General features: G+C 21.9%; 1 protein-coding gene across 3 annotated transcripts; it reads left to right on the top strand.

Annotated features, from left to right (window-relative positions):
- The first annotated feature begins 1,780 nt into the window (after positions 1-1,780).
- Positions 1,781-22,530, top strand: LOC122502760 (KH domain-containing protein akap-1). 3 transcript variants are annotated; one of them, XM_043612957.1, is made up of 6 exons: positions 1,781-1,961; positions 3,668-3,767; positions 12,590-13,420; positions 15,498-16,007; positions 18,746-18,961; positions 20,331-22,530. In XM_043612957.1, the coding sequence occupies exons 3-6, from the start codon at positions 12,634-12,636 to the stop codon at positions 20,555-20,557; spliced, it is 1,740 nt and encodes a 579-aa protein (XP_043468892.1). In that variant the 5' UTR covers positions 1,781-1,961; positions 3,668-3,767; positions 12,590-12,633; the 3' UTR covers positions 20,558-22,530. The 3 variants fall into 3 exon arrangements, with proteins under 3 accessions (XP_043468892.1, XP_043468889.1, XP_043468890.1); XM_043612954.1 differs by lacking the exon at positions 3,668-3,767 and having other exon boundaries at positions 1,782-1,961; XM_043612955.1 differs by lacking the exons at positions 1,781-1,961; positions 3,668-3,767 and adding an exon at positions 6,818-7,117.
- Positions 22,531-24,338: the final 1,808 nt, after the last annotated feature.

Here is a 24,338-nt window from a genome sequence, read left to right on the forward strand (position 1 = left end):
AAATTCAATTATCAAAATTTTTAATAAAATTCTTAGCAAGAATCAATTAATTTCATAAATAACAAAATTCTTAACTGGAATTCAATTATTTTCAGTACAATTTTAATAAAATTTCTTAGTCAAGATTCAATTATTCTCAAAAATGTTGATATAATTCTTGAATTCTTTGAAGAAATTTAATTAAAATTATACTGTAAATAATTTAATTTTTATAAAGAATTTTATTAAAATTTTTGAAAATAATTGAATTCATTCAAAGACTTTAATTACAATTTTTAAAAATAATTGAATCTCGTCGAGAAATTCTATTAAAATTGTATTGAAAGTAATTTTATTCTTGTGAAGAATTTCGTTACTTGTGAAAATAATTGAATTTTTGCAAAGATTTTCATTACAATTTTTGAAAATATTGAATTTCTGAGAAGAATTTTATTATTTATAAAGACAGCAATATAATTCTTGATAAGAATTAAATAAAAATTTTTCGAAAAAATTGGATTTTTAAGAAAAATTTTAATATTTATCAGGATAATTGAATTCTTGCTAAAAATTTAATTAAAATTTTTCGAAAATAATTAAATTTCTGCAAAGAATTTTTTTGTAAATTTTTGAGAAAAGTTTAAATATTTATAAAGATAATTGAATTCTTATTAAGAATGTAATTAACATTTTTTGAAAATAATTAAATTTCTGTGCTAATAATTTATTTAAAATTTTAGAAAAAATTGAATTTTCTTGAAAAATTTTAATATTAGATATATTTATTTGATATTTGAATTTTTACTCAGGAGTTTATTACCGTTTTCTGAAAATAATTAAATTTCTACGAAGAATTCTGTTTTTAATAATTGAATTCTTAATAAGAATTTTATTAAAAGTTTTTTTTTGAAATAATTGAATTCTTCATAGAAATTGAAATATTTTAAATAATTTTAATGCAATTTCTTCATAAGAAATTAATTATTGTTATAATTATACATATTACAATTTTTCGTAGAAATTCAATTATTTTCAAAAATTGTAATAAAATTTTAATAAAGTATTCAATTATTTTAAAAATTTTTATTAATGTAATTTATAGGAATTTAATTCATTTGAATTCCATTCAAATAAAATTTCTCGAAAGAATTTAATTTTATTTTCATAAATGTTAATAAAATTTTAAGTTAACATAAAATTATTTCAGGTTCAAAATTATATAAGTTATGCAAAAATTATAACATTTTTTTAACAAAACATTAAAATAAAAAAAATTCAGTTTCTATAAAATAAATAACATTAACTGTATTTTTTATTAACGCAGAAAATAGTTTTTTACAATAATTTATAAGTAATTATTTTTATGTTTTGGAATGTTAAATAAAATTTATAAATTATATTATGACTTTTAATTAATTTTAATCATTTTAATTAAAAGTTAATTAATTTTTAATTAATTTAAAATTAAACTGCAACTTAATTCAGTGCAATTTTATTAGAATATATGTTTAAAAAATAATTAATTTTACAAGAGGGAATTTAAATTTTCTGTTTTTATAGGCGTTCTCAATTTTACACGTCTTTTGCATCAATTGTTTATAATATATACAGACGTTTTCTTGAAAAACTTCAAATTTTCCCGCTCGAATATTTAAGGCACAGTCACATTTCTGCAACTTGCAGGGGACTGTGAACTGTAACTTTACGTGAAAACTTTGTCCAGGTCCAGCGTAACAACCGTAAATTCCATTTTTCAACGTTTAGGTTGGTAATTCTGATTATGCCCCTGCTCTCCATGCGGTTCGTGCATCGTGGACCGCCATATTGTCTTATTGAACCGAGGAAAACATTGTGATCACGTGGAAACACAAGATTGTTTTGTGAAAAATCATCGAAAATATTGTTTATTCATAAATCAATAAAGCAAACAAAAAAACCGTGCATTAGAGTTGTTGGTTTAGTGTAAAAAAGAGGAACTATCGGTAAGTACATTCAACAAATCTTTATATGCATACCGCCCTCGTGTTCGCCCTGATTTTCTTATGCCGAGCGGCTTTTGTCTTTTTTTTCCCTATTTTCTACTTCCTCTACTTTTTCTCCTCATTAGAAATGTGATATTTAAATTGTTACAAAAAAACATGTTTCAATCAAATTTTCTAGTTTTACTTCAAGTTGTATATATGTATTTTTTTTCTAAAATTCCAATAAAGTCGGTTGATCTTTAGATGCTTTCTTTTAAAAGAGAGAAAAATGATGAATCAAAGGTTTCGAGCAACATGGACGCGTTAAAGTTAAAAAAAGACCTTCGTCGTGTATTTTTTTCCTCCTGAACTGAAACGAAAAAAATTAAAACTATTATTCTGTGTTGAAAATAGAAAACTTTTTTTTCGGGTTGATTATTGATTTGTTCAATAGAATATATATAATAGCGAAGTCTTTGTTGGGTCAGTTATGGACATCTGGAAATAGCGTGAGTGGAACATTCCTTGAAGACGTTGCATGCGTTTCTATTAGGAGTTTCTATCTTTCTGATATTCTATTTCAAAACTATTTTCTACACTTCTGTTGTTTAGTCTCCTTTCTTTTTGTTCCATGAAAATATTTTCTCAATTTAATCATTTTTCAGTTATAATAAGAAGAAAAAATTGATTTGAAAAAAAGATAACAATGTATTAATAAACAATAATTAATAATTACATAATCTAGCTGTGTTAAATTATATTAAGATTTCTTTTCCTTAGAAAATTGATTTATAAATTTTAAATTGATGAAACTGAATGAATTGGAGAATATTTATATTATTATACATCTAGTTTAACTGTGAATTAGCATAAAGTGTTACGGACAAATAAATGATTGTCGATTTTTATTATAAAACTTGTCTTGCGATCGGACGAACCGGTCGCTAAAGATTTTTAATATAAATCCAAAGTGCAATGTCTTGTAAATCCCACATGTAATTTGAAAATACATTGAAGACGTTTGTGCAAGTGGAAATAATTTTGTAACTAAATAAAATAAACCCGTATTTTAAATATTATTTAATATTCTATTTTAATATTTAAAATAGGGGTTTATTTAATTTAATATTATAATATTATTTAATATTTTAATTAAATTTCAAAATTTAAATAAGTTAAAAAATTTTCGTTTTAATTGTCAAATTCTATTCGTCGCGAGTTCTTTGAATTTTAAATTTATCTTGAGATCTATTTTGTTTATGAATTTTTTGATTTGCTAATTTCTCTAAATTTTAATGTCTTCCGCTCTAAATTTAGTACTTGTCTTTCAGGATTTATTTTCTCCTGAGCGACAGTAATAATGCACTTTACTTAAGCGTGAAATTTTGTCGATTTACAATTCTAGACGCCACGTAATTATATAGTGCAATTGGAAGGGAAAGGAGAAAAAAAAACTAAAGTAAATAATTTTCTTAACTAAAATTAAATGTTTTAAATATTTCCGTCTACTTTTGCAAGACAAGATATATTTTTAAAATTACGAAATAATTGCCAGGTATTTTTTCTTACTATTATTGTGTATAATTTTTTCATTTATTGGCGAAATGATTAGTTTTTCAATTTCATTTTTTTTTCTTCGTTTTATACGTTGTGGTTTTATAATTAAAAATCTAGCTTTTGGTTTTGTTGGGGAAAATTTTTAATTTTATTTCTTTTTTTACACTTAGTTACTTCACTGACCTGACGATTGGACATTCCAAGCGCACGTTGAACCGAGAACACCTTCACCACTACAACACATATTCACTTGTTATCAGTTTATTTCAAGTAACACTTCTCTAATTTTATAAATCACACTCTAAGTGTAATTAATTTCATGATTTAATTTTACAAGTCACTTTTTTCCGGGAATGTTGTTTCTTAAGTTTCGAACGTTCAAATGAAGGGCTTTTTTTCTTACTTTCTTCGATTTTGATATTATTACAAAATTATTTTTGTTTATTGACAAAATTCTGCATAGTTACCTTAATTTTTAACAAATTAATTTTTTTAATTGATAAAATCAACTTTTACCAAAATTATTTTTGAGTACGTTCACAAAATTAATTATTAACAAAATAAATATTTACTTTACTTCATTTTTAATATTATTCACTTCTTATTTATTTTATTTTTATTTTTTTAGGTACTTTTTATTCATTAATAATTTCGAAAATTCTTAAATTCTCAAAGTTTTGACAACATTAATTTTAACCAAAATAATTTTTGTACATTGAAAAAATTAATTTTTAACAGAATAATTAAAATAATTTCCTTTATTTTATTTTTCATTTATAGTAAATAGTAATTTTTCGAAAATTCTAAAATTTTAAACAAAGGAATTTTTACCAAAATAATTTTTTGAACATTCACAAAATTAATGTTTACCAAAATAATTTTTGTACGTTGATAAAATTAAATTTGAACAAGATAATTAAAATAATTTACTTTATTTTATTTTTCATTTGTAGTAAATAGTAATTTTTTGAAAATTCTAAAAATTTTAGCCAAAGAATTTTTACCAAAATAATTTTTGTACGTTGACAAAAAGTAATTTTTAACAAAATAAATATTTACTTTACTTTATTATTCATTTTCATTATTATTTACTTATTATTTATTTTATTATTTATTTTTAATTTTCATTCATTAATGATCCTAAAGTTCTGAACGTTCAAATGAACGAAATTTATTTATTTTCTTCTTTAATTTAAATATTTATTACAATAATTTTTTGTCAATATAAAATAAATGAGTTATAAAGTTTCTAAGTGTAAAATTAAAGTTTTTAATTTTTATTGCAAACAATAAATTATAAAAAAATTTTTAATAAAAAGTGTTTCGTTCATTTGAACGTTCAAAACTTGTGGATCATATTCATTAGTAATTTTTGGAAAATTCTCAAATTTTTGTACATCAAAAATAATTTTTATACGTTAAAAACTGATTTGTAAGAAAATAAATTTTTTCTTTACTTTATTTTTTGTTTTTAGAAAATAGTAATTTTTATAAAAATTCTTAAATATATAGAAAAGAAATTTCTTCACTCGAACTTTAACTTTTTTTTTGCTCGCATAAGAAATCGATTTTCAACTTTTTCGTTTATTTTCCTTCAAGTTTTAATTTCATTTAATTACTGTTTAATTCACACAATTTTGAAAGCTATACTATAAAAAGGGAAATGCATTACTTAAAAATGAATAATTAACGATTTTTCAAATCAATGATTCAAGTCGTAAATATGTTAAATAAATGTGCGAACGTTTCAAATGTAACAAGATTACAATGTGAAATTTTAATAAATCGTCGTTTTTTAAACATTATGTAATTTTTAAAGTTCTTTTTTTTTTGAAAATATTTTCTCAACAATTTAAAAATTTATTTTTGCGAATAACTGTATTTGAAATAATTTTTTAATTAAGGAAAAATTTAATTGATTCAATAATTATTTTGAATAAATATTTACTTTGATAATAATCGAGCAAGTTTGGAGTAAATGCATTTTTTTCATTTTTAAGTAGGGGAAAGAAGCTCTGATTTAAATCTTGAAAGAGATGGTTTCTATAGCGTGAGTGACCGGTTTTGAAATTTTATTTTTTATTCTTCCCATAATAACGGAAAGACACGAGATGAAGAAATTTTCAGGTGCAATTTTTTTTTCCTTTTAAAAAATTGATATATTTAAATAATTCAAATTCAAATTTCGTTTATATGTTTTTATATATTTTTATTTATTGTTTTAATTTTTTTATTTATTTTTTTAAAAATATTTTTCATGTTAATTTATTTGTTATATATTCTTATTTATTTTACATTTTTATTTTATTTTACATTTTATTTATTTTAAATAAAAAAAATTGAAGTAGTTTTTATATTTTTTATTTATATTTTAATTTACGTTTTTCTTTATTTGAAACTAGAAAAATTAATATTGAAATATTTTTTATTTATTTGTTTATGTTCCTGAAGTTTCGAACGTTAAACTAAACGACGATATTTTTCTTTCTTCATTTGCTTTGAAATCTTATCAAACAAATTATTCCGCATATTAAAAAAAATAATTCTTAATTAAGCAAAAGTATTTAATTTGCATTATTTTCTATTTTATTTGAGAAGTTTTTAAAAATATCTAAAAAAAAAAATTAAATTTCGTTCAGAACTTTAGAATTTTTTTTATTACTTTTTTATAAGTTTGAATTTTGGTAGAAAATATTAATTTACAATTTAAAAAATAAATTATTTATTTTTTATATTTTACATTCTTATTTACTTTAAACTAAAGAAACAAGAATTTAAGTATTTTTGTATATTTTTTATTTTTATTATTTACTTTTTATACTTATGATCCACAAAATATTTCCAGAAGTTTTACTGATTCCAATTAAAATTTAAAACTGAAAATATACATTTAGAAACTTTATATAATTAATTTTTTTTATAGTGACGCAAAATTTGTGTAATAAAAATTTAATTTGAAGAAGAAATAAATAAATTTCGTTCATTCGAATATTTAGAACTTTCGGGTAATTTTTACACTTATTTATTTCACTCAAAAGAAACAAAATTTGATATAATTTTACATTTAAAATTTCAAACATAAAGCGAAAGGAGAAAAAAATTCGGATTTTTTGGATAAATTTTTCTTCACTTCTAAAAAAAAAAAATTCCCCTCAAATTCTCACGTGGATTCCTTTAAGTCTTATAAAGTTTCACGTGTTTGAAAAGATTGAGAGAAGCGCCTGCGCGTTTTTCAGAGTAAAATATTCTGGTTTTACTGGTTTGAGAAAGACACGTGCTGAAAGCCGGTGATCTTTAATGCAAACGATAGTACCTAGCCAACTGCGAAGTGCTACGTACAACAGAATCTTTCCATGTGTGTAAAGTTTCATATTTGTTTCGTGTCGATTATTGGAAGAAATAATTTTTTTGTTCTTTTAGTGTAATTAATTTTATTTTTTTTTTGTTGATATTTTTTTGTATCAAAATTTATTGAACTTATTCACATATATTTTTGTGAATTATATTTATTTTTTGCGTGAGATTTCGTTTCTCGTGAAGTTTGCGTTATTTATTACTTTCGAATTTCTAAAGCGAAAAAAAAAACAAAAACAATAGTCATCAGCATGGATTCGAAGTCGGTAAGTCGTCGAGTCATGCAGTTTCCCTTTTTAAATCTTCAGAAAAGTTTATAACAAAATTTTTCAATAATAATCTTTGATTTCTTCGCTGTTCTTATCCTACCATATGTCAAATAGTTTTATCTATCTATTAATCGTTGATAATTGAAAAGTCAATGGATTATTAAAATTTAAATCAAACTGTCGATCAATACTTGAAATCTATTAATTTAATAATTAATTTTTATTATTTTTTGTTTTTAATTATTTTTCATTTTGAAAATTGTGTTAAAAATTTAAGGAATTTAAATCTAAACGAGAAAAAGAGAATATAGTGAGGAAATATTTTCTAACAATACAAATAATGAGAGAAAATTTCGAAAATCTGAATTTATATACAAACAAGAATATTTTGATAGAAATTCAAAAATTTGAAATTATTTCCAAAAAGTGCAATCACAAATTTTATTTTTTTCTTTGAAATCGTTTTAGTTTCGTTTTTTACAATACATAAAATTAAATAGTGAACCACTTTGAAAGATTTATAATTGAGAAAATTTGAATAATGAACCAAAAGAATATAAAAAGTGTATTTTTTGAACAATTAAATTTTCAAGTCCTCAAAATTATTTCATTCAAGTGAATCGTTGTTATTTTTCCTTTAGATTCATAATTTAATAAAAGACAAAATTTAGTAATGATTTATTAGACGGAATATTACATTGAAATAGATCGAAATTGACCTAATTTCATAAGGAATGTAGATTTCATTCGCCACCACGTATTAAAGATTACGAAAGTTCCACACACTTTAAAATATCGCCAAAAGCAAGATAGCAGGTTTAAATCGCAGCATTAATCATGGTTATTTGAGAATTTTATTCTGTAATGTCATTAAAATTTTATCCTTCAATGACCATGTATATTATGTGATTATCTTTTCTCCATTCATAGAATATATAATAATGTAAATATTATTTACGTCTATTATAATTCGAAAATATTTTCCTTTTGTCTATAAGTAAATTTATTTTTTTCTTGACAACAATTGTTTAAAAAGTATTGTAAAATATCTTTTCTATTATATCATTTTATTCACGTTCATAAAAAATGATAAAATTAAATTTATGTTTTCTAACGAAATGTATAGTATATCGGTTGATAATATGCTTTTTTGTGTTCTTTTTATCTTTTTTTTTTAATAAAAGTTTTATCTTGGATTACTCTATACGTAATGTTGAAGGAAAATTTTTATATTAATTATATTCGTTTACAGTGGAGGAAAAAATTTTAACTTCTTCAAATAATTTATTAAATTAATTAAGTTCTAATTTTGAAATTATTTTTTATGAGCAAAAAGTTAATATCGGAGAAATTTCTTCTTTATTGGAATTTTAATTTTTTTTTTTGGGAAAATTTCTTTTTAATTAAATTAAATTAAAGAGTATTATGGAATGAGAAAAATGGTAGATTGGATTTGAAGTATATTAGTTAATATGTAAATAATTACTGGAAAAAATGCATTCGTCAGGTATTGAAATGAATACATTGTTATAATATGCTACAATGTATCAAGTAGTCAGCTTTATCTAAACTTAACAGTCATTTCGATAAATGACCACATTAGACATTTATATATTCTTGCAGTAAGCAAAAATTATCACAAAACTCGTAATCTACCTTTTAACAAAATTTACCAATTCTAAAACAATTTTTTTTTTAAATAAATAAAATATTTATAAATTAGAATTTATTCAATTTCAGTTATTTTCTAAATGGTTTAAAAGAATTGTAAAGTAACTTTTATAAAGTTCACTAAACTTGAAGAAATTTATAATTAATTAGATTTTTTTAGATTTAGATTTATTTTCTCCATTGTACACTTAACATAAGTTTTACAATATTTGTCCCTCCAACTTAAAGTAACATATAAGTTATGAATGTTTAACAATATTATTTATAATTAATTAAATTTATAATATTTAAATATTTACAAAATAAATGAAAATAACTAAAAATAAATAAACTATTTATAAATATTTTATGCAATTTAGTTGCCTTCTAAATAGTTCAAAAATTTGTAAAGTAATTTTTATAAATTTTTTTAAAATGAAATAAATAAAAAAATATTTATAAAATAAACTAAAAATAAATAAAATATTTATGAATATTTTATTCAATTTCAGGTGTTTTTTAAATATTTAAAACAAATTTTAAAGTGATTTTTATAAAATTCTTTAAAATTGAACAAACCTAAAAAATATTTAGAAAATAACTGAAAGTAACTAAAAATAAATTATATTTTTATGAATATTTTATTCAATTTTACACACACGTGTCAGGGACATTTTAGGGAATTTTATCGAAAATGCCGGAAAAATATAAAATCTCTAGAATTACTAAAAAAAATTTTACAGGGTGGCCGCTGGACCGGGAAACCGGGAAAACCGGGAAATGACAGTGAATTTTTTTGGACAGGGAAAAACCGGGAAATGACAGTGAATTTTGATCTTGACCGGGATTTTGGAATTTTTTTTTTAAAAACACACATTACTTTGTGAAAAAATAGAAATATTTATTTTAAGACTTAGGTATTAACTATATTTCATTAAAAAAGATTGAATGATCTTCTATAAAATCTATTTATATTTTGTCAGAGAATTTTATAAAAAGTACTATAAAAATATTCAATTTCTAGAATTTATAAGAAAATTATGAATTTTGTTGTCCAACATAACAGACTTAGAAAAAGAAAATATTAAATTTAATTTTAAATTCTTTCTATTTCTAACAATAATTAAACAAAATATAATTTTAATTAAATTTGTCAAAAAAATTTCAAAGAGAAAAAATTTCACATCCTATAAAATAATGAAAAATAAATCAATTTAAAAATTTTTTTGCAATTAATATTATAACAAAACAAATAAGAATTATTAAAAATTTGAACTAATTAGAACAAAAGTGATACGAAATTTATAAAAATGAATTTTTGAATAATAAATAAAGTAAATAAAAATAAATAAAATTTCTTTTCTTAGAAAATAAATTTTAAAAAACCGTATTTTTCATTAATATCAATTAGTTTTTTTACAATTATTCATAAGCAAATTTTTCGATTTTTTAGAATGTTAAATTAATATTACTAATATTATTATAGATTGAATTTTAAAAAATTTCAAATTGAAGTTTTAGAAAAGTTGAATTTTAAAAGATTTTAATTAAAAATTCTGAATAATTTAGTCTTTAAAAATATTTTTATTCACATTTTTTCAAATTAGTTATGTTTTTGAATATGTAATATTTAATTGAAAAATATTCAAATTATTCAAAATTTCATGAAATTGTCTTGTAAACAAGTGGATTTTAGAAATATTTTAGTTATTTCTAGAATATAATTGAATTGAAATTTTGAATATAATTTTTAATAAGTTGCAGTAGCAATTCTTAAAAATTATTCAGATTTAAAGGATTTGAAATTTGAATTTTTTTTTGAAATTTGAGTACCTACTATATGAAAAAATAATGGATAATAATTAAATATTTATTTTAAAAAATCTATTTAAGTTCAAAATTATTTTTAGAGTAAACTAAAATATTTTTAGGGTTTGGGAAAAAGTCAAACTTTTGTCTAAAAATCAGGAAATTCTTTCAATCTTTCATTGAATAATTTATTTTCAGAGTTATTATTTATGACCGGGAAAAATAATTTATGACCGGGAATGGACCGGGAAATGACCGTGAATTTTTTTTTACAAAAAAAGTGGCCACCCTGATTTTACATTCTAGTGTCATAAAAATTTTATTAAAAATATTTTCAAAAAAATAATCGAACTCTAAAGGGTTTTAAATTAAAATTTTTGAAAATATCAATTGCTGTGAAAAATTGATAATAATTACCTACATATCTACTTATTTAAAAATAAGTTTAGTTTAAATAATACCTACATTTATTTTATTTCAAAAGAATTATTATTTGTGATAAATTTTAATTCAATTTTTTAAACATGTAAAATTTAAATTTTGCCAAATCGAATAGAAAATAAATAAATTTGTTACACAATTTCATTAGAGATATAAAAAAATTGAAGTTTCAAAAATATGTTAATTTAATTTTAAGTAAATAATTACATTTTAGTGTAGCAATCAAATGTATTCATGTTAGTATGAAAATCAACTTTAAAAAATATTTAAATAAAAACTTGTTTAAAAACTGAATTTTCGAAAAATGTTATTTATAATTTTGAAAAATTAGGTATTTAAAATACTTTAATTACTATTGTTTAAAGAAAATTGAATTTTCATAAACAAGTATTTGATATTTTTTTTAATTGAAATTTTGTAAAATTTTATTAAAAATATTTGCAATTTTGTAAAATTGTATTAAAAATAATTAAATTATTAAGAGTTACGTTTACAATTTTTGTAAATAATTGAATTTCAATACTAAAAACTTTAAATTGTTCTTGAATTTTCTTTTTTACTTAGAAAAGTTCATAAATATTCCAATTAGCATTTTTTTTTATAAAACAAATTAAATTTTTGTCCTTGAATTTTCTTATTCACTTTAAAAATTTTGAAAAAAACTGAAGATTTACACTTTCCATTTTTTATAACAAAAAATTTCAATTTTTGCATTAAAGTAATTGAATTTTCGAATGTTTTATAAATTTTTGAAAATAAATGATTTTTAGAAAAATTTTTGTTTCAGAATTCTAGAAAATAATTAAATTTTGAAGAAATTTCAAAAAAGTTTAAAATGAAAATTTTAGAAATAATAAAATTTCATAATGTTTCAAATTAAAGTTTTTGACAATTAAAATTTTCAATTGCTTTAGTTGAAAAATTTTTGAGATTAGTTTAATTTTCTAATATATATTTTTTAAATAGAAAATTTTCAAATAATCGTTTTGAAATATTTAATTGTAAACAACTGGAAACTTTTATTTATTGTGTTAAAAATTGAATTCTCAAAGAGCTTTCTCAAAAAATATTAAAATTAATTGATTTAGAGAAGATTTCTAGTTAAAAATTCTAGAAAATAATTGAAATTAAATCATGTAATTAATTTTGAAGTTACGTTAGGAATTCTTATAAGTTATTGAATTTCGAAAGGTTTAAAATTTGAAATTTTAATTCCTGTGGACAAAAATGTTTATCTAGAAAATTAACTAATGTTTACGAATAATTCTACTAAAAATATATTCACAATTAAATGTATTAGAAATATTTTTTCTGTATCCAATAATTTTGAGAGCGAATCAGAATATTCTTTAGGTTCTGGAAAAAAGACAAAATTCTCTCTAGAAATCAGGGAAAACCAAAATGAAATTTTTTAATAACCCTGTTTTAGTTTTTTTCTGAATTCTTAAAAATATTTGTATAAAGTAATTTTTATTTTCGTTATAATTAAAGGAATCAAAATCGTGAATTAAAAATGACGCATATAAAAAAGGTTAATGTTCACTACTGATTTTTGAATTTATTTTACAGATTGCTGTGTTTTATTTTAACGGTTGCAACCGTGGACTTACACGATGCCGTCGACATCAATGCATTTGGTGAAGTGGACATTTCCAACATTAGCAATTTTACTTGGACTTTTTTGGTACAGACGTCGACGCGCGGACCGAGTTGATCCTGGTGGGAAATCAAAATCGGATAGCGAAATAAAAGCAAATAATACAAAAAATATAACGAAAAAAATTGAATGCGATTCCGGTATAAATACAGACGATTCATTTTCATTTAGTACAACGTCATTATCGCCTTCGAACGTTGATATTTGCTCACCAAGAAAAGTAAGCAGCAGTTTAGATATTCCTGGAAGAAAGCCATCAGTATCAATGCCAATATCAATGAAATCAGTGAAATCAATTGAAGAGCGTATTCCCTGGTACGATGACGACGATGACGATGATGAACTAGAGGAGGAAAAGGAAATTGTCGAGGAAACACGTAAAATTAAATTGGGTAGCAATCCAAGATCAAGTTGCTTTGAAATGATGTCAAATAATAGGCCATTCTTTGATAAAACTCAAATTGAAAGTGAAATTAAATTACCGAAAATATGTGACAATGTTATTGAGGAGGATAAAGTAACTGAGAATCGTTTGAGTCAAGAGGTGTCTATTAAGGAGGAAATGAAAAGTACCAGTGTGCCTGAAAGTTGCAAGAAAACTGTCGATGTCGTGAATGTCGATGAAGCTAAAAGTCAAGCTCTCTGTGAAAGAGATTCAGCGAATCACAGTCCTCTCTCTGCTGTCTTAGATGGAAGTCTCACCGATGAAGCGCGAAGCGAAGGAAGTACAGACAGTGGAAAAGGTAAATTTAAATTTAAATAAAAAATTATTAGTATTTAAAATATTTTTCCTCATGTCACGTTGAGCGTCGAAAAGAAAATTTAAAGAATAAAACAATCTTTTCGATGTTTTTAGATTAAAAAAGTACTCGAGAAAATTTTCTAACTTCCTAGGTGAATTTAGTAGCATTTTCGTTTCCGAAAGCCTCAAAAAATAGTTTTCTACACAAAGCGTTGATTTTAATTTCAGGGACATTTTTCTTTTAATAATAACAGGGCTCGAACTAGGTCCGTAAATTTGCTTAAAGTCCGTAAAAGTCCGTTTTTTAAAAAAAAAAAGGTCCGTAAAGTCCGTAATTTGATAGAAAAAGGACAAAAAGTTCGTAAATTGTAAGATATAATTTGGAGAATTTTAGAGAAATTACAAATGATTGTAAAAATTCAATTATTTTCAAAAGTAATAAAATTCTTCTTCAAAATTCAATAATGTTCAAAAATTTTTAAAAATTCTCATCAAAATTTCAATTATTTTTAGAAATAATAAAATTCTTCTTCGAAATTTAATTATTTTCACAAATTTTAATAAAATTCTTGGACGAAATTTCAATTATTTTTAGAAATAATAAAATTCTTACTCAAAATTCAATTATTTTCACAAATTTTAATTAAATTCTTAGACAAAATTTCAATTATTTTTAAAAATTTTCCTCAATTCAATGATTTTTAATATTTGCTATTTTTATCAAATTTTTCAAAATAATTCAATTATTTAAAAAATTTTTAATAAAATGCAACGCAAACATTTAAATATTTCCATAAAATAATCAAAATTTCACAGGAATTTAATTATTTTCATAAATAATACAATTTTTACAGGGATTCAATTATTTTCGTAAATAAAATTCTTTTTAAGAATTCAATTATTTTTATAAATAATAAAACTCAATGCTGAATTTTAATTCCATTTTATTGGAATTTCTCGAAAAGTGTAATCATTTTTAAAACTTTTATTAAAATTCGTCGAAAGAATTTAATTATTTAAAAATTTGTTGATAAAATTCTTTATGAAAATTCAATTATTCAATAAATTATTTTTTTAATTTAAATAATTTAATTAAAAATAAATTTCACTTCAACTTTTAGATAAAAATTGAATATTAAAACCATTATAGTGTGATTTTTTAGAAATAATTGAATTTTGAAAAGGTTTTATATTAAAAACTTTGAAAATTTTAATTAATTAATTTTTTTGAAAAAGTTTGTTTCAATTTTACTTGAAATTTTTTTTTTTTTATTTTTATTTTCTAATATATTTAATAGAAGAATTCCCGGACAATTGATAGTAAAATTTAATTGTAAACAAATGAATTTGAAAATTCTCAAAGAACTTTTTCAAAAATTATTAAAAATAATGGATTTATAGAAGAATTTTAGTTAAAAACACTAAAAAAAAATTTAATTTTGGAAAAATGACAAATTATTGCAAAAATTCAATTATATTTTTGTATTTTAATAAATGAATTTATTCTAGTAGAACTTTCTAATAAAAATTGATTTAAAAGTGAATTAATTAAAATTTTAGATAATAATTAAATATTAAAAGCAATAAGCGTAAATTTTTATAAATAATTGAATTTTGAAATTAATTTTGTTGAAAAGGTTTAATTGAATTTTTTTCTATATTATTTGAAGTTTTTATTTTCTAATATATATTTAATTGGAGAATTTACGAATAATTGAAATTTCGTAATATTGAATATTGTAAGCAAATGAATTTGAAAATTGTCAAAGAACTTTTTCGAAAATTATTAAAAATTATTGATTTAGAAGAATTTTAGTTACAAATTCTTGGAAATAATAATTGAATTGAAATTATGAAAATAATTTTGAAGTAGTTACAGTAATAATATTCTTATATAATATAAAATAATGATTTTATCACTGGGCCATCTTTAATTATTATAAAAATTGGTAATTTTTCATTTTTGGTCCTGAAAGTCCGTATTTTTAAATACTTTCACTGGTTCGAGCACTGTAATTTTAATAATTTTTGTTTAAAGTTTTAATGATAATTTTAATAACATACTTTTGAAATTTCAGGTGGAAGTATAAAAGGACCGATAAACAATAATATTCGTACGAGTTATGATTTCGCTGTGCCACTACATTTAGTTGGGAAATTGATTGGTCAGAAAGGAAGTTTCCTTCAAAGTATTCGACAAAAGAGCGATGTTAGAATTTCCGTGAAACGTTTTACAAATATGAAGAATCATAAACTTTGTGTTATTGAAGGCTCACCGGAGGGAATAAATTTAGCATTAAGTCTGATAAGACAAAAGTTCCCTGAGAAGAAGTATCCACAATTTACTCTTGATCAGTTGTCTGTTCCAAAATCACAAGATGAAACACCATGGATTTCTGAATTAATGCATTTGTCATTAGTCGAGGGTGTCAATAATGATGTATTGGTGTGTTACATAGTCAAGCCAAATCGTCTTTTTATACAAATTCCCACACATCCGACATATCCAATGCTTAGGACTTTAGATGATAACATTACGCAATTATACGAAACAACTGAATCACCTCCAGTTCCCGACGAACTTTGCCGTAAGTTTTATTTTCTTTTTATTTCTAAATAATAGAAAAATATTTTTTGTAATTTGAAAAGAATATGTATATTACAGGCCTTGGATAGTATGACTTTCGATTTTCAAAAAGTGCAACTTTCTTCGACTTCTTTTGATAAAATGTGACTTTTTCGCCTTTTCTTCCACGTATCGCAACTAAATACCGCTTTTTTGGTATAAAATGCAACTTTTTCGACTTCTTTTCATAAAATGTGATGCTTTCGACTTTTTTTCATACTGCAACAAAATACCACTTTTTTCGTATTAAATGCAACTTATTTTGATATTAAATATTGTGATAAAAACCTATAATTAAATCTTTTCTTTAAAAAGTCTTGAAAAATTGTCAAATTACGATTGATATTAATTTACAATCAACTTTGGGTACTAATCATTTATTGATTTTATTTTATTAACTGAAAACGGCTTTGATTCGAAACCCGTTTGTTCTAATTTGACAAATTTTTTTAGCGCACTGTAAAATGAAATTATTATTCATTTAAACAAATTTTTGGAATTTACTTTTGAATTAGACTTGCTTTTTTACATTTTTATGAATTTTTACAATTGTAGAGTTGCTACAGGTCAAAAAAATCAGAAAATTTTGTGAATTTCATCCAAGATACATAGTGGAAAAATATCAAATTTTTAGAAATGCGACAAAAAAATTTCTTATTTTTAGTGTCCTTTGAAAAGACTAAAAGCCGTAAATTGAGGGGCGGCTCCATAGAATAAAGGGACAAGCGCGTGGTTGAAGGGGATAATACCAGTCAGGTAGCAGTGAGTTCCCTTATTCTATGGAGCCCCTCAATTGTTCTTGAATTTTCTAAACTATAAAGAGCTACACTTTTCACTTTTTCTAAAAAAAAATTAACTTTTGTATTAAAATAATTAAATTTTCGAATAACTTTCTATAATGTTTTGAAAATAATTATTTAGTAGAAAATTTTTGTTTAAAATTCTAGAAAATAATTAAATTTGAAAGAAGGTGCAGTAGCTATTTTTAGAAATAGTTTTGTCCTTCAATTTTCTTTTCCACTTTAAAAACTTAAAAAAAAAAAACTATCAAGAGTTACACTTTTTACTTTTTATACAAAAAATGGGAATTTTTGTATTAAAATAATTGAATTTTCGAATAACTTTCTATAAATTTTTGAAAATAGTTGATTTAGGTAGAGAAAAATGTTAATTCAAAATTCTAGAAAATAATTAAATTTTAAAAAACAGTACTATTTTTAGAAATATTTTGGTTTCAGAAAGTTTCAATTGAATATTTGAAAAAATAATATTTTAAAATGTTTTGAATTAAAATTTTTGAAAATTTAAATTTTGAATAACTTAAATTGTAAATAACAATTAAAAATTCTAAATAACTTGATTTTTTGTAAAATTTTAATTGAAACATTTTTGAAATTAGTTTAATTCTCAAAAAACTTTCACAAAATTATTAAAAATAATTGAGTTAGAGAAGAATTTTGTTTAAAAATTCTAGAAAATAATTGAATTTTGGAAAAGTTACTGTAGCAATTTTAAGAAATATTTTAATTCAGAAAATTCCAAACTAAAAATTTTAGAAAATTTCAATTAATAGAAATTTGAATTGAAATTTAAATATTTAATAATAATATTTAAATACTCATTTTAAAAAGTTCTTAAACTTTTGAATAAATTCAGTTAGAATTTCTGGAAATTAATAGAATATTGGAACAATCGTAGTAAAAATTATTAGAAATAATTAAATTTCAAAAGATTACAAATTAAAATTTTAAAAAATTTTATTTTGAATAATTTTAATTAAAAGTTCTAAAGAAATTAGTTTTCAAAAAATTTTGATTCCCATTGTTTTGAAATTAATTGAAGTTTTGAATAAATATTATTGTATTTAAAAAGTTTTGAATCAACAAATTTTTGTTATACCGAATTGAAAAAAATAGAATATTAGACGAATTTCAAGTGTATTTTCTACTTTTCTTAAATAATAAATTCTCGAGGATTTTTTTTTAAATTATTAAAAATATTTTTTTTAGATAAGAATTTGAGTTAGAAATTCTATAAAATAATTATACTTTAAAGAAGTTATTATAAAGTTATTATAAGTTATTATAAATACTTAAATTTCAGAAGATTTAAAATTAAAAATTGAAAATTACAATAATTTGAAATTTAATTGAAATTCAATTAAATATTTTTAATAATAAATACTGTATATTAAATACTTATTTTAAAAACCTATTAACCTTTTGAATAAATTTTGTTAAAAATTCTGGAAAGTATTTAGAAGAATGACAATTATAATTTTTAGAACTAATTAAATTTTTATTATTGAAATAAATTGTTTTAAAAAATTGCATTATAATTTCTAAAAGTAATCGTTTGTTTTTGAAGAAAAATGTTAGAAGTGTTAAAATTTTTGTAAAAATACGAAAATTCCAAAATATCAAAAAATTATTTGAAATTAATTGAAATTTACAAAAACTGAAAATTTTAGTTATTGGAATAAAGGAAAAAGCTACAATTTTTTTCTAGACATTAGGAGACAGTCAGAGATAGAATCTCAAACTTTTGTGACAATATTCAGAAGAAAATAAACGACTTTTTAAAAATTTTTTTCTACTTTCAATCAAGTAATAAACTTTTTTCGCCTTAAAGTCATTTCGAGGCCTGACATTATTATAATTGTTAAATAATTCTAATACAATTTTTACTATTTGTTTGCAGGAGGCATGATTTTTGTAGCAAAATTATATAATAGGTGGATGAGAGTGTACGTGGAGAACCCCGATCCAAAGGGAGAACAACATTTAGTTCGTCTCGTGGATCACGGCGGTTATTGGACACTCAGCAGTGCCGATATGAGAAAAATAAGATCTGATTATCTCACTTTACCATTTCAAGCCATTGAAGTATTTTTAGCAAATGTTCGACCAGTTAATGGTACGTACGACCTCGAATATTATGACTTTTTTTACTACTTTAAAAAAATGCGACTTTTTTCTACTTATTTTTAAAAATTGCAACAAAATACCACATTTTCAGTATAAAATGCAACTTAATTCGTTTTTTACAGTGTGAAAAATAACTGTAGACAAATATTTAAAAAATTATATTTGAATAATTTTTCTAAAATTTAATTTTTAAAATATACAAATATTTATATACAATTAAAAAGATTTTTAATAATTGAAGAATTTTAATTGCAAATTTTGAAAATAATTAAATTGTTAAAAATTTTAACGAAAAATCTTTAAGTGTAAATGTGAAAATAAAAATGAATGAAAAGTAGCTTCTAAAAATTATATTAAAATATTCTTGAACAAAGTAATTCTTACAATTTTGTCATTCTAATTTTTTAAAATTCCATTATTTTCAATATTTTCAATTATATATTCCTGAAAATTCAAATACTTACAAAAAATAATAACATTACAATTTTTTTCAATTATTTTAAACAGTTTTGAGAAAAGAATCATGTTCCAAATTTTTAATTAAAATTCTTAAAAAAATGAATAGGTTTTTTTTAAAATTATACAAAAATTCTTTTAAGATATTCAATTATTTTCGAAAAACTACTTTACAATATTTTCAAAAAACTAGGTAGTTTTTAGAATTTTTTTATCAAATTTTTTTCTGATTCAATTATTTTCGAGCAAAGTAAATTAAAATTTTATATAAATTAACTTTTTTAGATTTATTAAAATTTCGGATAAATCATGTTCATATTTATAATTAAAAATTGTCCAAAAATTTTACTATTTTTTAATATTTTTCTAAAATTTAATTATTTTAAAAACATTTTACCAAATTTTAATTATTTAAAAATATTTTTAAAAAATTAATTTTAAGAATTTCTTTATTACAATTTATTGAAAATATTATACCTTAATATTTAAAAAAAAAACTTGAACAGGTGCAGTTAAAATTATTATTAAAAAATGGAATTTTCGTAGTTAAATAATTGAATTCTCAAAGAACTTTCAGAAAATTTTAAAAAATAATTAATTTAAAGATGAAGATTATTAATTAAAAATTATGGAAAATAATTGAATTTTGAAATATTTTTAATATTTAGATATTATTAAATTTTAGGAGGTTTTAAATTGATTTTTAAAAATTTTATTTCCCTTGGAAAAACAAATGAGAAGTATTTAAATTTAACAAAATTATTCAATTTTTGAATGATTGAATTTAAAAATCAGTGAAATGTTAGGGAAATACAAAATAAAATTTTGTAACAACCAACAATAATTTATTATTTATTTATTTTTATAATTTAAATTTTTCTAATTAATACTTTTCTGTTTAGGTGTATGGCAACAGGAGGCATACGATTTAGTGTCTCAAATATGCAGCGGAATAGTCGGTCAAGCACAAATTGAAGGATATGTCGACTCTCATACGTACGTGAGTCTATATCTAACTATTCAAAAACATGGTGTTATCTCTCTAGCTGACGAATTAATAGCTCGAGGTTACGCGGAACCCTCAACGTTAGAAGAAGTAATGGATGAAACAGAATTACCATACATGTGAAAAAAGGAAGAGAATTTTGAAGAGAAAATTGTGCGTAATTCCGGTTATTAATCCAACGTATGAGTATAGTCGAAAAATTAGGTAAATAAGTCGATTATGAATGCGTGGCTGTGTGAGAAATCTTGCGTGCTTATTTTTTAAGTTTATCTTTAAGATCTCTGAAGGTATATGATTAACAATAGTCAACAAAAATTGGTATGTGCTCTATAAATGCACATTGTGCTGCCAGTTTAAGAGTCTGATTTTCTAATAATCTTCTTTTTAAATATATAGTCACTTTGATACAATTTAATAATTATTATAAAAAGTCCGATACGATTAATAATAACTAAACTAAACTAGATTATTGCTCACATTTGTATTTAAGTGTCAAAGTCTGAGTGTAAATAGAATTTACAGTTTTCCTCTTTTTTTAAGTCATTAGAGCATTTATATTAAATATGATGAAATTTTTCTCAACATGATTTCTATAAATTATATTTAAACTTGTATTTACATTTCTATACAATATTGATACTCTATGATGTCAAATATTGAGAATACTTTTTTTTATACTGATAATCACTTTGAAATTTTACAATTTTACTTGATTTTTTCGTAATTGAACAATTTTTTTTGCAAATTAATAGTTTTGTCCAATATCAGTGATGAAAAAATGTTCATGAAAAATAACTGGCAGGGAATTCTTCCTGTAAATAATATTGTATACCTTCATTTAAATGTAGAATATTTATAACAATGTACCTAAAATAATTGTTATATCCCGCAAATGCTAGTTAATTTCAGATGTTAATAGTAAAACATAAGTGTAGTTTATTTATACGTTTTACACTTTATCGAGTAAACAAGAAAAGGATAAAAAAAATTATGATGCTTTACGAGGACGCTTCACGAATCGGGAAATTCACGTCGAATATATACCGCAGCATATATATTATATAGTTTGGGACTTTAGCTTGTAATACAAGTAATAATACCTGAAAAGCATTCTTTCAGGGTAACCTTGATTTCGTGGCCTAGAAGCTGGGGATCGATTTCAAATTTTGTATCCTATGATATACATATAATGTGCTACTTGCGTTTGAAAAAAAATCCTATATATGTTTGGATAAAAGTTAAAAATTTATTCTTTTTCTTATTTTTCGTGAAATTTTCAAATTCTAAGAAATATATATTTCATTCTCTTTTGTTAAAAAAAAAACAAATTGTTTTCTTTTTCACGAATCATTTATTTTTTATAGAAGAGAAAATTTTTGTACAACTATATTTTAGTACTAGATCCAAATTGAAAGCATGAAATTCTCTCTGTTTTTTTAACATTTATAATTATTGAAAAAAAATTTCATTTAAGATATATAAAGACACGTGCTTTTGAACGTGCTTATGTTATTTACATTATATAATTAAACGTTTTGTTATGTGCGAGTAGCGAACAATAAATTTAAAAAAAAAAATAAATAAAAAGAAACAAAAAATTGGGAAAAAAATGAAACGACAATTTATAAATTTTGTACGGCATTTGTCAGAAGAATTTTTCATATAATAACATGTTGAAACTTTATAATTCATATTGTTGACATGAGCATATATAGTAAAAATATTTTTCTAGATAATATTCTCAATAATAATCATTCAATGACGAAAAGTTACATTTAGACTATGGCTCAGTTTTTAATAATGTATAAAAAAAAAGATATTGCTACAGACAATATTGTATGTAAGAAACTTTTCTTTTCTTTTTTTTTCGAGAAAATGTGTACAAGAGGTGAGAGATGCTTGGCGAAATCACTTAAATCAATTTTATTCGTTTTTTGTAATCGTATTCATAATAATTATAACGACTATTATCCCCAGCTATTAATTAGCGTGGTTTTCATCTAAGAATGTAAATGAAGGAAAATTTTGTATGTATATATATAATTCAATGTAACTTTTTCGGCGTTTTCATTAAATTTACAAAAATTTTAATTCAATTCTGTGCATTTATTCTTCTTTAATTTCCTACTTATACAATTTATTAAAACTCTAATCTTTGAGTTATTAAAAAAAGAATAAAATTACAATTTAGAAATTTTTTATGTATCGAATTTTCAAATAATTTATTTATTTATATTTTAAATAAAAATTTTGCGTCACTATAAAAAAAATTAATTATAAAGCTTACAGATTAAAAATTCTTTTTTTCATATATTTATTGCAATTATTTACTTCATTGCAAACAAATGTACAATTAATTAATTTTTAAATTAATTAAATTAAATTAAAATAATTATTTAAATTAATTTAATGAAATTAGATTAATTGAATTAAATTAAAATTATTATTTAAATTATATTATATTAAAAAATATTTACAATAGCAAATCTTATTTGAACATTTAAAACTTTTGGATCAATTATTTGAATTCAAATTATTTTACCGCTCTTTTCAAGTGGCCAATCAGCGTTCCCGACAGAAATTGTAAAGTAGCGCATGCGCAGAAAGTAGAGCACAGTGAGTCAAATGCAGATTTATACAATAAAAAGTAATTACATATTTAATTTATATATCTTGAAAATAATAATTTTATTTGCAACATATTATATTTTTGTCGATATCACATTATGTACCACATTTCTTTTGAACAATTCGATTTTCTAATATTGAAATGAATACTTGAAACAATTAGTTGATTATTTGACTACTGGAGTTATGTTCACGCCATTACCATTAGTCGCCGTGTGGCGAGACTACAGATTTACAAGTGCAGGAAATTTACAAAATCCCTTTTATTTAATGTACCTAAAGTGTGTAATCTCGTCGAAATTAGTAAAAGTAGAAAGTATTTTTTCAGTTTTTGGTAAAAGTAATAGTTCCGGGAGTGTTTTTGTGTGGTAAAATGTTAAAAACGTGTAGGGACGCACGCGAGTCATTCTCTTACGGTATTTTGCAAATGTCACTTCTTTTTCATTATATTTTGACAAATGGAGATATTTTGTTTTTGTTTTTAATTGGGGTAATTGATTTTCGGTGATTTTTGGGTGAACGTAAACGATATAAATAGATTACTTTGAAAATTGGGATCATAACCTCAAAATGTACATGTTTTGAGTACCCCTGCTGGTAGGCAACCGCGGGTGATTTTTTACAATGGTGGCAGCACTTCTACAACGTGAAACAATTTCAGGTACATATTTCAATGGTAAATAATTAAATATTTATTAATATGAGAAAATTTATAATATTTAAAATACATTTTTTAGTGTTCTTTAATAATTCATGTATTGTGAATTTTTATTTAATATTTTATCAGTTTTAATACAAATGGTAGAATTGACACTATAAGTAGGTGATTTGACTTATTTAGTTTTGTTCGTTCCCTCCAATAGTTAACATCCCGAATTCCCGACCTGTTGAATTTTATTAAGTTAATCGTGTTTCTAAGTGTTTATATAGTGAACTTTTATTCGAAACATCGAAAGTATCAAACGTTATTTGTCTTTTCAGTGTAAATCAAAATTCCAGTAGTGCATTTTGTAGGGAAAAAGTTTGATAAAAGTTGGATGTTATTCCCAACGGTCTCGACTTGGAGCATTATGATATTTAATAAATTTTTATTTTTTACTTTGCTTTTGAGAAAAGAAAACAATTGGTACGAGTTACTAAGTTCGGTTACATTGGTTTTTTTTTGTTTTCGGTGATATATTTATTAATTGCAATCATTGCAATCATAAGTGAACATAACCTTAAAAATCAATTGGAAGTGCCCCTGTGAGTAGGCAACAGTTAGAATTTTCGCGCT

The sequence above is a fragment of the Leptopilina heterotoma genome, unplaced genomic scaffold (assembly GCF_015476425.1).
Source record: "Leptopilina heterotoma isolate Lh14 unplaced genomic scaffold, ASM1547642v1 Lhet_237, whole genome shotgun sequence".
NCBI classification, from domain to species: Eukaryota; Metazoa; Arthropoda; class Insecta; order Hymenoptera; family Figitidae; genus Leptopilina; species Leptopilina heterotoma.

Coding starts and splice junctions, on each gene's coding strand:
- LOC122502760 (XM_043612957.1), top strand. CDS start 12,634: ATGCCGTCGACATCAATGCATTTGGTGAAGTGGACATTTCCAACATTA. Junction 13,421..15,497: donor AAGTACAGACAGTGGAAAAG/GTAAATTTAAAT, acceptor TTGAAATTTCAG/GTGGAAGTATAAAAGGACCG. Junction 18,962..20,330: donor AAATGTTCGACCAGTTAATG/GTACGTACGACC, acceptor TTTTCTGTTTAG/GTGTATGGCAACAGGAGGCA.